The following is a 14,374-nucleotide window of genomic DNA, read 5'->3' on the forward strand; positions in this document are numbered from 1 at the left end:
ATCAGTATGCATTCTGTCGATATATGATTGACATGTTTGTCCATGGGGATTTGAAACCAGGTATTCCAAAACAAATTGTGTGATTGTTTTAATGGTCTTCATTTCTAAGATTGATAGCTTTTTCATGCACTACGCCATATTTTCATCTTATAAATACCGAGTTAATGCATGTGTGGAATTAGAATAAATAAAAACAAAAACTAATAATGACATAAGGGTATTAAAATTCTACTTTTTATTACTGCATGACCTATTGTAAATGAAGTCAGCTGAAGGTACAAAGGCATTAATATCTTTCTGCACAAAATAAGTGCTAATATCTTTAAAAATCTCTTCGACTAAAGAAACGAATAATTTTATTTTATACCTGGTAAACTAGAAGAAAAGATCTCTGACAATAAAAGCATCTTCCCCCCCCAATAGGGACCAAAATTTATATTAAATTCTATCTTATTTCAAATATTTAATCTCTCTTTCTAAAATCTTTTGGTTTTGTCGCTTATGCATGTGCTTGGCTTAATCCCTCTAAAGAACTGCTACCGATGAATACTGTAAACCTTGGAGTTAATTGTCAATACAATGGCAAAGGAATTTATGGATTATGTGTTCTGTCTTTAATTGTTGCCTACAGTGTACAAGAGATTGCTTACTAATATCTTAATTAAGAATGAATAACTTTATTGCCTGGATTATGTCTTTGGTGGATTTAAAAATACGTAGTACTATACTTACATATGAGGAAACATTTCTAAAGTGACATTGGTAAGAAAGAGGTTAATTTCCATAAGAATAATTGAAGCTGAATGTTTAAAGTAGATTAGATTTTGTTTTCTTAATTATTTTCATAGAACTCTGTCTAAAGTGCATAATTATAATACATTCACATACTACAGAACAGACACACAGCATTTATCATAGCTAGGTTTTAGCCCATTAGAAATTCATGAAAGCTTTGGGTTCTGGATTCATTAATGTCAGTAGCTTGTTTAAGGATTTTTCCTTTTTCCTTTTACTTTTTATTGAGTTATACACTAGAATGAGAAAATGAAACTTGCAAACATACAGTGAGTTAATAGATGAAAATAATCAATGTACAAGTGTTGTATATGTGTTGTACCAATGCAAAATTAGGTGAAAACATTTAGGATGGTAGGTTATTATCATGAAAAAAGAGAGTCTGACTTTGTCAGGTTTTACCTTTGAGCAAATCATCTTTAATTTGCTTAAAGTTAAAATAGATATAATTGAAACAACTTTCATAAGTTATTGCCAAAGCATTTAGTAGAAACATGTGTTATTTTTATTATTTAATTAGTTATGAAATTAATATTTATATTTGATAATTGATATCATAATGTTGCCTCTAGGCCACCAGAGCTCCCTCATAATGTTTTAAGTGTTTGACAAATTTAATATGGTATGTTTAACCAGATAGCTTTATGACTATCCATTGAGCAGCCCATAAAAAATAAACTACTCAACTCTGGTTAAGTCTCAATCTGTACACATCGTTATTTCAATTTTAAGGAAAAAGTTTTTTGCTGTGTTTGTTTTGTTAGGTCTAATGGTTTAATAAAGCTATATTCTACACGAACTCCAAATTTTAAAGCATCCTGTAATTGTATTAATAAATGATGGGTTTGTATGGGTGATGAGCTTGAATTAACAAATGACTAATGGGAATTATAGAAAACAGTTAAATTTCCAAGTTTTAAGAATTAAAGCACGGGATAACGTGTTATGGAAATTTGCCTAACTTTGAAATGATTCAACCAATCCCTACTTGCAATAAATTCTTCACCACAAACACTTTCACTTTCTGAATATGTTGCTTGTAAATCATTGAAGAGTCTTCAGTCTTTTCTTCCTCTGGAGCAAGACTAAAAAAATAGGCACAATGTACATTTGCTCCAAGTTACAAATTAGGCTTGAAGATATAGTTGGGAATTTTAAAGCTGAGACTACCTGTATTTTCTTTATATTATGGTAATTTTAAATTTTTGTGGACAATAAGATGTTTCCTGTCCAACTGAAAATATTAAAAATATGTGCTAATTTTAGTAATAAAATACGATTTTGAAGAAAATTAGGAGACGAAGACAGCCCTTAAACACTTACAGTCAGTAAGAAGAAGGCTAACAATTTATCTGTGGATATACTTACCATGCATTCTGGTAGTTACGCTGTAGATCAAGGTAAGAAAGAACAGTTAAAAACCATCTCTGCATGAGAGAGGGAAGAGTCCCTTAAAGACCATTCAGGAAATGACCATGTAAAGGCATATGTAAATATATTCACTCTAGTCGTTATTAGTGTAGTATTAAAATACCTGAAATTAATTTCCAAGTTATGTAGGATTAAATTGGCTGACACTACTTACAGAGGTTAACTCGTGGTTGTTGTGATGTTAAACACTGTGACACTGATGTGTCAAATACGATGATGGTTATCCATGGTGGACAGTGTTTGGTGGAGCTTCCCGATTAAAACAAGCTTGAAAGCAGGAGTGGCATCAACTTTTGAAATATCTTGCCTCCAAAAACTCTATGAACATGGAGAAACGATGGAAGTTATACACGTGTTCAGGTCTTTTGTTCATAGGGTAGCTGTTAAGTCATGTATGTCTCAATTGCCCGTAACAATAATAACAACAATTTATTAATTTCTAATACTCTTAATATATTTCTACATTTAGAAGATTTATTGTTATACAAGAAATAAAAATATATTTAGGTCAGTATTTCTTTTGCAGGCAGAGGAATGGGTTTCTGTGGTATATGGGTTGTCGAATGTAACACATTAAGTAACATTTCATAAATCCACAAAGAGAAAGTTTAATAAACTTTTTGATGAAGCAATATACAAAATGGAGTGAGGAATCCATAAATAGAGTCTGCATTTTCAAAAATAGCAAGAAATATTAAATCAGAGCATATTAACTTAGAAAAAAATGCAAGTGATAATGTATTTGCTTCTGACTGACAATTAGAGAATAAAACAATTTCTGCAAAGTTTATTGCTCTGCATGTATCCACTATTTATAAAACATTTGTGCTTCCATCTGCTTCTGTTTGGGATTAGTAGAACACCTGTTATTGTTTAGCTAGAGTTCATTATTAATTATTGGTAATGAGTTTTTAAAACTATGGTTTAATTTTTCCCTCTGGGATTCAGTATTTTCATTGTAGACTCTTGTCACACCCTTAAAAGTATCCCAAGTTACAGTTCAAATTTAAAATGTGCTAATACTATGGCATATGTCCCACATTTTTCTTTTTCACTCCATAAAATAAAATAAAATATGTATAAGAACTCTTTTAAATGTGCTTAGCTAAGATTGTGTTTATCAGAATTGGGTTGAACTGCTCTTTTTGATTTTCTATGGTTGACATGCTCTATCCTATAGTCATTGACAATCTCCACTTCAGTTGTAGACATCATGTAAATAAACCATTGAACAAGATAAAGTTCAAATAATTTCATATATCTAACTAAAACTCTGTTATTTGGCTCAGACTATTGAGATATAAGAAAAAAAAATAATCTGTAGAGTGAGTGTGTGTATGACTGACCCTTTAGGCAACTGGAATAGATAATAATTTTAATATAATAGACACTATTATCACCCTTCAAAATTACTTTCTGGTTGCACTTTAATGGCCTAATAACTATCTCATTAGGGATAGTCATCATTACAGACTGTGTTTTGAATAGTTCTCTAGCATCTGTCTGGAAGGAAAGAGAAATGTGATAGGGAAGGATGGTAAGGAGAGAGCAAACCACACACACAGAGAGTGAGAGAGAGAGAGACAGAAAAGAGAAGGAGGGAGAGAGCTATACAGAGAATGAGGGAATGTTGGAGGAAGGGAAGGAGAGAGGAAGGTAAAGACAGAGAGGGAGGAAGGGAGGGAAGGAAGGAGAGGAGGAGGAGAGAAAGAGAGAGACTGATAGACTAATATCTATGGTAACTGTCATCAAGTGTGGACTTTTTGGTCGTCTTTATTTAGTTAACAGTAAGTTGTGGACTGAGAGCCTCTTATTTAAACTAGTTAGGACCTGGTTGGTGGGCTTTTGTGATTAAAAATTATTTAGCCTGGCGTGAAGACTGATTTACTGATTTATTAGTTACAAACTAAAATGTCAGTTTGTTGTGCTTGGGGAGAACGTTGTTCTGATTGGTATAGCATTTTTTCTGTCAGTTTGTTGTACTAAGGTAATTTTTGGATTGCTTTTATACTGAAAGTTATGTCACTGGTGTGGCAAAAGGCCACCATGGCAGACAGGTTGTATTAGAGCTCCCAGATTAAGACATACTAGGAGGCAGGATTGGCTATCCACTCCTCTAATAACAGGCCTTTGAAAACCCTATGAACAGTAAAGGAACATTCTGTAGAGAGGGACATGATGCTTGGAAAGGCAAAATATTGGAAAAGGAAAGGAAGAACCTCAAGCAGTTGAATTGACACAAAGATTGCCACAATGAGCTCTAGTGTATCAGAAAGTGTGAGGATGGAACACAATAGGATAGGGTTCATATCTGTGGTTCATAGGGTCACTAGGGGTTGTACTTGATTCAGTAGCACCTAACAACAACAGAACAACAACTAAAACTTATAATGGTAGACATTAGTTACAAAATTTTTTTTACATCTTCATTTTTTAAAACAGGTAAAATGATCAAGGTAAAATTCTTCAGCTGTATTTAACTTTATGACCTTCTAGTTACCCAAATTTCTCTTCTTTTATCTTTTAGAGCTAAGAATATTTTTCTTAAGAGGCAGCCATTCAGATAGCTTTATTTATTTAGGTCTGTTATTTGAAGAAAATATTGAGACTTGGAATTTTCATCAACTTCCACCTGGGCCTAATGAATTGCAGGAATTGCTAGGCAGAAGCAACCCAGCCAAATAGCCACATTTCTATAAGAAAGAAATTGCATGGCTCACAGACCTCTTCCTATGCATCATAGATAACGAAACCAATTTAAATGTCCAATGGAAGGATCAAGGCTAGCATGCTTTTGCTTAGTAATACCAATACTTTTCACTAGACCTAGCTTTTCATCTGTGTAGCTATTATGCTTAAAGTTAGAGTTTATCCCTTACAATTTATCATACCATGAAAATCCAGCAGTCTAACTTATTTGAGTCAAGAATTTATGTCAGGGTAATTTATTCTACTTTTTGTGTCATTTATTCTCATAAAATTGAGGGTACTCACCTATGAACATTTTCTTTGACCATAATATGATATTCTTTGCAGTCTGTATTTCAATTCCATGGATTTTAATCCATAGCCAGAAAGAGCCTCAAGGGATAAGTTAGTGCTCTCATTTTATTAAGATCCTCTCCTTGAACTTCAGTGGTGCTTAGCTACATTTTTGGTTTGGACCTCCTGAGAAGATGTCAAATGCAATTGCATTGTAGTCACTGTTATTTAATGGTTTAATCTATTTCAGAGCTCACTTGACTGTATAGGAGAAGACTGGGTAAAATTCAACCATTCCATACTTCTCTGGAAAATACTTCTTTGAGATGAACCGTTCTGCAAAAGCATGCTAATCGTTATTCCAAGTATTCAATTTATATTCACAAAGCAAAAGATTGAAGAGTTTGAAGCTTATTCAATAACTGAACATTAACTGTCATTACAGAGTCAAGAAGAGATATGAAATGTACAAATAATTACATGTCTAAGATAACTTGATAATTACTGCAACAGAGGCTTAAAAATGTACATGTATTTTACATATCTTGGACATTGGAAGGTACAGTCCCTGGAAATAGATATCATGCTTGAAAATTGGAGGGTCAGTGAATGAGAAGAAGACTTCCAATAAGATGATTTCATATGGTAACAGCAACAATGAACTTAAGTGCAGTGGAGATTGTGAGGATGGGAAATCATAGGGCTAGCTTTTGTTCAGTTGCAGTTGTTAAAAGTAAGAGCTGACTCAAAGGCATCTACCACCACCAATCTCAGTATACCAGGAAAGTACAGTCAGCTCCACTTACAACCTGAACCCTTAGAATATTTTGTTAAGTTATTTTATGAATTATTTGCAGAATACAGCAAAATAACACTTTATTTACTATATTATCTTGTTTTAAGATGCCAAATGGGGCAACAAATAGAAAAGTAAATCAGCAACTATCATTTCCTGTAACCAGACGGGAAATTACATGCAGTAGACTTTGATTAATGCTCAGGAAATATAGAAAGAGGAACCAAGTTGAAAAAGTTGTGTAAGGTGATGAGGAAGGAATGAAGTTGGAAAGATCAGTCAGGAAAAGTCTAAGCAAATTAAGTAATGCCCGATCTTAGAAGGAGAATGGAAAAACTGAAGATTTTCTTAAAACTTTGCAGAGATAAAAATTATATGATACAGAAAGAAAAAAGAAAGGGTAGAAAAAGGTATTTCAGAAATCAATGACATGTAAAACAAAACAAAACAAAAAATACTCCAGTAGAGTAAAAATGTTTCTTATTTCAGTAGACAAAAACTTTCTTCAAATATTTATACTCAGGAACTAGAATAGAGCTTAGCATATTCCAAAATAATGAATTGAGCACTTGAATAACACATCTAACAAATATTACTGAGTGTCTATCACATTATCATGAATTTAATAGTGTAGAGTATATGGGCCTTACTTTATAAATGGAGTAGATAAAAAAAAATAAACAATAAACCTGATTGTCAAAAGACTATTTGTCATGGCTAACCGAAAATAATGGAAATCCTAGAACATTTGATTGTGAGTATGGGAAGCCTATTGTTAAAGTAGGAGGCAGTCATCAGAACAGAGCAAGAAAACACTGCATGGGTCCATATTGGGAAGATTGTACACCAGGAATGTGCCCTATCTCCATACTTTTTCAGTCTACATGCAGAACAGATCATCTGGGGACCTGGGCTATATGAGGAGGAATGTGGCATCAGGATTGGAAAAAAAATTCATCAATAATCTTCTTTATGCAAATTGTACAAACCTGCTTCCTGAAACTGAGAAGGACCTGAAGCACATCCTACAGAAGGTCGAGGATTGCAGCCTTCAATATAGATGGAAGTTCAACATCAAGAAAACAAAGAGTCTCACCATTGGTCTTATTGGCAGCATTATGATAGATGGTGAAGAGATTGAGATAGTTAACAGCTTTAGTTTGGCTCGCTCCACAATCAACACTCTTGGCAGCAGCAGCCAGGAAATCAAAAGATTAATTGCATTCAGAACGTCTGCTTTTAGGGACCTCTCCAAAGTACTGAAGAGCAACAATGTCAGTATGGTGACTAAGATGTGCCTGACACAGGTCATCGTCTTTGCAATTACTTTCTATGCATCGGAAAGCTGGACAGTGACTAGGGATGGTAGAAGGAGAATTGATTCCTTTGAGCTGTGGTGCTGGTGAAGAGTGTTGAATATACCATGGACTCCTAGAAGAACAAACTGGTTTGTTCTAGAGAGGGTGAAACAAGGCTGCTCCTTGAAGGCAAGGATTCTGAAGCTTCATCTGACAATCTTTAGGCATGTTGCAAGGAGGCATCAGTCCTTGGAAAAGGACATTATGCTTGGGAGAGTGGAGGGACAGCGCAAGAAAGGAAGGCCCTCTTTGAGGTGGATTGATTGATTCAGTGACGGGTCATGGGGATAAGTGTGTCAGAGACAGTAAGGTTGGCTCAGGATAGGGCAGGGCTCAGAGCTGTTGTACATAGTATCAGTATGAGTTGCAGGTAACTTGAGGGCACGTAGCAACAATAACAAATCTCTATGGGAGAAGGTGATGCTATCTTTCATCAGTGGAGAAATTTGTATATGAATTACCAACTTTTAGTTAGCTGCCCAATGCTTAACTCACTGTGCTACCAGGAAAAACATGCATCCAAAGCCAAAGCAAGTATCTTTGAGTCAATTTTTCTGAATTTCTTTGAGTTTCTGAGCCTGCAAATCTTCATAGGAGGAAACTCTCATTTTTCTCCTACAGAGCAGCTGGTGGGTTCCAACTGACAACGATTAGGTTAGCAGCTCAACATTAACTTACTATGTCTATATAATTAAGTGTATAATAGATTACTGATAATATTGTGTAATGAATACAGATGTTCAATATATACAGTCAGTTTGTTAACTATCTTCCGTATACATAGTTGTCAGGCTGAACACAGTTGTTTGGTGGCATCAGGCTGATTCTGACTCACAGTAACCCACGTACAACAGATGGAAACCTTGCTCTATCCTATGTCATTCTCATCATCCCAACTGGGCTAATGTCCACTTGTTGCAGTGACTATGTCAGTCTATCTTGTCGAGGATCTTTCTCTTCTTTGCTGATGTTCTGCTTCTCTAAGCTTGACACCCTTTCCTGATACCAAGCCTCTCCTGGTAAAATAACCAAAGTGTGTGAGACAAACTCTCATTTTCCTTGATTTTAAGACATGCTTTCTATAAAACAAAATATATGATCCTTAACTGTAGTAATCAGAGTGGATGATGACTTGAAAGAAATATTAACTAATGTTGTTGTTATTGTTATGTGCAGTCGAGTCACCTGCGACTCATAGCGACCCTATGTACAACAGCCCTCAACTCTGTCCTATCCTGTGCCAATCTCATTGTCTCTGACACACCGACCTCCATTACCCAAGTCACTGAAATAATAGAAAATAGAAAGGGCTTATACTTGAGAATTTAAACTTTGGTGTACTTATAAGACCATAAGGCTGGTAAACTAACATTGACAACACTGAAATCCACAGCTTAAAAATAAATAATGACAGATTACAGAATATGTGGCAAATCAAATAGAGCTCATATACGGCAAGGAAGGGAATCCCAATGATAAGTAAAACAAAGACATGAAAGCATTACAGCACATGATTGGTTAGTACTATGCTGATGGGATTAGACATGGGAAAGAATTTGTGGGATCCTGGGTCAAAGGCTGTTCTCTGAAACTGCTTGTTTTCCTCAGTAGTAGTGATTTCCACTCCGCCTCACTCCTTTCTCCCCTCTCTTCTCTTATTTTCTCTATCCAAGGTAAAAACTGTGACTCAAGCAAGGAATGTACTTTTATAAAGTAGTGAATTCAGGTGACTTGAATAAATGTAGCAAGGCCAGTGTCTTGAATCATATCTTCTAGTGAGGTGCTTCAAATAGATATATCTAATCTTAATTCTTCCTCATTAACATAAGAGACAGCTCACTCTGAACTAAGGCCATAACCACAAGCAAGTTGTAGTTGTGAGGTGATGTCCAGTTGTCTAACAATGACATTATAAATCATCTCCACCTTTTCCAAGTTCAGTGTTGAGCTACTGTATCAATCTGTACTGTTGAAGATCTTTCTTTTTTCTGCTTCCCCTCTCTCTTTCCCAGCATGACGCCCTTTTCCAGGGACTGGCCACACCTGCCAATATGCCCAAGTCTGTGAGAGAAAGTTTTACCGTCCTTGCCTCTAAGGTATACCCTGGTTTCAGTTCCACCAAGACATCTTTGTTGTTTTGATAGTCTATCATCTATCTGGTCCTTTTCTCAACACCCTAATTCAAAGTCATTGCTTCTCCTTTAGTCTTCCTTATTAATTGTCCAATTCTGAGATGCATAAAAAAAAACAAAACAAAAAACTGATGCAATCACAGGCACAAAGACTTGGATTTATAACACATCTCAAAATGGAAGACTCTGACTAGAAGTGTCATATTAAAGAATTCATTATACCTCACTATGTGTCAGAATCAGTTTATCTACAACTCCTCCTTTATTTCAGTAGATGTTGTTAGGTGTCGCTGAGTATGACTCATAGCAACCTGATGAACAAATGATCTGAACCTAGTCCTGCCTGTGCCATCCTCACACTTCCGGACACACAGAGCCCATTGCAGCAGTCACTGTGTCAATCCACTTGGTTGAGGGTCTTCCTTTCCTTTGCCGACCCTTGACTCTTCCCAGCATCATGTTCCTCTCCAAGGAATAACTCCTCCTAGCAACATGTCTAAAGTATATGAGGTGAAGCCTCATCATTCTTCCCTCCAAAGAGCACTCTGACTGCACCCTTTCCAATCCGCATCTGTTTGTTCTTGTGGCCCTCATGGGATGTTCAATACTCTTTTTCAACAATACAGCTCAAAGGCATCAGTTCTTTTTCTGTCAGGCTTGTTCATTGTCCAACTCTTAGGTCAATTCTTCACTGCAAATACATTTTTTAAGAGACACAGATGACAACTTTCCACATGGAACTCACCTGGTGGGCTGCATAGGAATCAGATTGAATAAATTTGTGGAAGTAATCATTGGAAAAGCTCAAAATCAGTAGTCAAAACTAGACCACTAGGCCAGAAGCAGACTGTGGGTCAGTCCATCAATTACTCATATGCAAGTTCAAATTGATGCCAAAGAAAATGAAAATAAGTCCAAAGGAACAAATATATGAGCTTGAATCAATTCCATCTGAATTTAAAGATCATTTTAGGATTAGGTTTGAGACATTGAACACCAATGATTGAAGACCAGACGAGTTTCTGGATGCCATACATGAAGAAAGCAAATGATCATTACAAAATCAGAGCAGAAAGAAAAAAATCAAAATGGATGCCAGAAGAGACTTTAAAAATTGTACTGGGAGTGTCACGATGGAAAACATGCTGAAGTAAAAGAGCTAAACAGAAGATGTTAAAAGGCAGTGTAGGAGGACAGAGCAAATTATTATAATGGAATGTACAGAGAATATTAGAATAAAAAAGGAAGATCTCAATCTGTTTTTCTCAAGCAGAAAGAATTGAAAAACAAATTTAAGCCTCATGATACAATATTGAAAGATGCTGTTGGCAATATATTGAATAACCCAGAAAGCATCAAAAGAAGATGAAGAGAATACACAGAGTCACTGTACCAGAAAGAACTATCACTGAAATATTTCAGACGTACAATATAAGCAGGAACCAACAGTAATGAAGAAGGAAGCAGAAGCTGCGTTGAAGTTATTGGCAAAAATTAAGGCCCTAGGAATCGAGAGGATACTTACTGTTCTGTTTCAATTAACAGTTGCAGCCTTGGATGTGATAGTCAGTCTATGCTAGGAAATTTGGAGTAAAGCAGTCTGGCTAATGAATTAGAACAGGTCCATATATCCATTCTCAAGAAAGGTCATCTAACAGAATATGGAAATATGAACAATACCATTAATATCACAAGAAAGCAAAATACTGATGATGATCATTTATATCTGTACAGATTTAAAATGTGATTCTATACAGCAGAATGTATAAGATAGGTTTGCGGCAAAAAGATGCTCTTTTTTTCATAGTTGAGAAATATGGAGAATAAAAATTATATTTTATTAATGAATAAAAATGCAAGCTAAATGGCAGGTTCTATAATGTAATGAATTTATTGAATTATATGTTGTTATATATTGAATTATATGAAAAGAGAGTTGCATTTTCACAATTAGGAAATGTGCTAGATCATCACATGAAGAGAAAAAAATTCTCAATAAGTCTACCATAAAGAAGATCATTGAATAGTGGTCGGAATAAAAAGAGAGAGCTCTGGTGGTCAACTGGCAAGAAGCTGTGCTGCAATACCAAAGGCACAGGGTTCAAGGTGACCAGCTGTTCCATGGGAGAAGGATGAGCAGTCTCCTACTGAGAAATTAACTGCCTCTGAAAAATCCACTGGAGGGTCAGCTATGGGTTGGTTTCAACTTGATGGTATACAACAATAACAAGAATGAAAGGAGTTAATGAGAAGTTTTGCTGTACAATGTTTATTTAAGAGTGTATTATCTAGAAAGCATATTTTCTCTTATTTTGTTCACTGTGAAATTGGCCACTCCTGTTTCTGTTGATTTTTTTTTGGACACTCTTAGCACAGAAATGTAACATTTTGATTACACTCTGGGTTCAGTGAAGTCTAAAACATGAAAATTCTTCTTAATATAAATAAACTAGAGGACAAAACCTTGCTTTATCTATTATTTATTGATAAAAATCGTCAGTGATACAGGTTTTACAGATAAACTGATGAATTTAAGAGACAAAGTAAGGCAGAAAATGACTAGAGTTATGGAGTGGGAGGGGAGAGCATCAAGTGTTAACATATGAATTACTCTTTTTAAACTGAAATCATCACTAGCAAGGTAATTCTCTGTTTTATCCCACCTGTAAATGGAGATATTTAATAATATTACTATTATAATTATTTATTATTATTATTATAGTTATTGTTCAATAATACACATGCAGAATACTATTTAACTCTACATCTCAGTGCTACTGAGATAGAATCAAGCTAGCTGACCCTTCAGTGAGTTTTTGGAAGCTTCTAAATTACGTGGAAGGAGACTTCCTACCTTTCCATCATTGGAGGGCTGGTAGACTTGAACCCAAGAAAGGTGTACTTTGGGGGTTAACAGGACAACTTCCTATAGACCGTTCTGCCAGTGTCCCCTTGATTTAACTGTTTAGGTTAAAATAGGCTCCATTGAATCTACTAAGACCCAGATTATAAACAACAGACCTTGCTCTATCATGCACCATCCTCATGGTCTGTCACACTCAAGCCCGTTCTGATTGTCACTGTCAATGTATCTTGTTGAGCATCTTACTCTATTTCACTGACCTTTCCCAGCACAAAGTATCTTTCCAAGAACTGGTTCCTCCTGAAAATATACCCAAAATCAGTGAGATGAAGTTTCACCATCTGTGTCTGTGTTAGCACTTCCTTAAAGCCATATTTATCCTTTGTTGTTGTTGTTATGTGCCATTGAGTTGCCTGAGACTCATAGCAACCCTATGTACAACAGCCCAAAACTCTGCCCTATCCTGTGCCAATCTCATCATCTCTGACACACCTACCTCCATTACTTCAGTCATTGATTCAAACCATCTCATTGAGGATCTTCCTTTCTTGTGCTGTCCCTCCACCCTCCCAAGCATGATGTCCCTCTCCAAGGACTGACCCAGCCTTGCAACATGTCCAAAGTATGTCAGACGAAGCTTCAGAATCCTTGCCTCCAAGAAGCATCCTGGCTGCACCCTCTCCAGGACAAACCTGTTCATTTCAGTCCATGGTATATTCAATACTTTTCTCCAACACCACAGTTCAAAGGCATCAATTCTCCTTCTACCATCCCTAGTCATTGTCCAGCTCTCTGATGCATAGCAAGTGATTGCAAAGACCATGGCATGTATCAGGCACACCTTCGTCTCCAGACTGACATCATTGAACTTCAGCACTTTAGAGAGATCTCTAACCACAAATTTTTCCATTGCAATACGTCTTTTAATTTCCTGGCTGCTGGTGCAAAGAGTGTTAACTGTGGATTCAAGCAAACCAAAACCAAACAGTCTTAATCTCTTCACCATTCATTATGATGCTGCTAATCAGTCCAGTGGTGAGAATCTTTGTTTTCTTGACATTGAGTCTCACTCAATCCTTACTGAAGACTTCAGTCCCTGACCTTCCACAGCAAGTGCTTCAGGTCCTCCTCAGTTTCAGCAAGTAGGGTTGTATCTTCTGGATAATGTACATTGTTGATGATTCTTCCTCCAGTCCCAATGCCACATTTCTCCTCATAGAGCCCAGCCTCCCAGATAACCTGTTCTGCATAAAGATTGAAATGTATGGAGCTAGGATAAAGCCCTGGCATACACCCTTTCCAATTTTGAACCATGCAGTGTTTCCTTGCTCTGTTCTGAACACTGTCTCCTGGTCCAAGTATAAGTTTTGCATTAGCAAAATCAAGTGTTCTGGGATTCCCATTCTTCTCAGAGTTAGCCACAGTTTGTTATGATCCACATAGTCAAATGCCTTTGTATACTCAATGAAACAAAGATAGACATTCTTCTGGTACTCCTTGCTTTTAGCCAAGGTCCATCTAACATGAGCTATAATATCCCTAGTACTACGACCCCATCTAAACCCAGCCTGCACTTCTAGTAGTTCTCTGTTGATGTGCTGTTCAAGTCATTTTTGGATTATCTTCAGCAAAATCTTGCTTGTATATTTCCATACCCTGTGGGATCACCTTTCTTTGGAATGGGAAAAATATAGATCTCTTTCAGTCATTTGGCTATGTGGTGTTCTCCAGATGTCTTGGCACAAGTTGGTGAGCACATCTAGGGCAAAATCTGTTAGTTGAAATATGTCAGTTGGTATACCATCAATTCCTGGGGCCTTATTCTTAGCCAAATCTTTCAAAGCAGTCTAAACTACCGCCTTCATCACCATAGGTTTTTATTGATATGTTGTTTCATTAAATTCTGTGTCTGCTAATTACTTTTGGTATAATCACTCCCTATACACTTTTCATCTTTTTATTCTTTAGTTATTGAAAATGCAATGATCTGTTTTTATCTCCTTGTCAAAAATCAGTT

The 14,374-nt window shown here is 36.1% G+C and overlaps 1 protein-coding gene across 1 annotated transcript in view; it reads left to right on the top strand.

The window, feature by feature from the left end:
* Positions 1-14,374, top strand: part of TRDN (triadin) — a gene marked incomplete at its 5' end in the record, with an annotated part of 210,111 nt that overhangs the window by 151,395 nt on the left and 44,342 nt on the right. Inside the window, 1 exon segment of the mRNA XM_006903572.1 lies at positions 1-60. Within this exon segment, the coding sequence (XP_006903634.1) occupies positions 1-60 (60 nt within the window).

The sequence above is a fragment of the Elephantulus edwardii genome, unplaced genomic scaffold (genome assembly GCF_000299155.1).
Source record: "Elephantulus edwardii isolate Elephantulus edwardi_28Jun2011 unplaced genomic scaffold, EleEdw1.0 scaffold00002, whole genome shotgun sequence".
Lineage (NCBI taxonomy): Eukaryota > Metazoa > Chordata > Mammalia > Macroscelidea > Macroscelididae > Elephantulus > Elephantulus edwardii.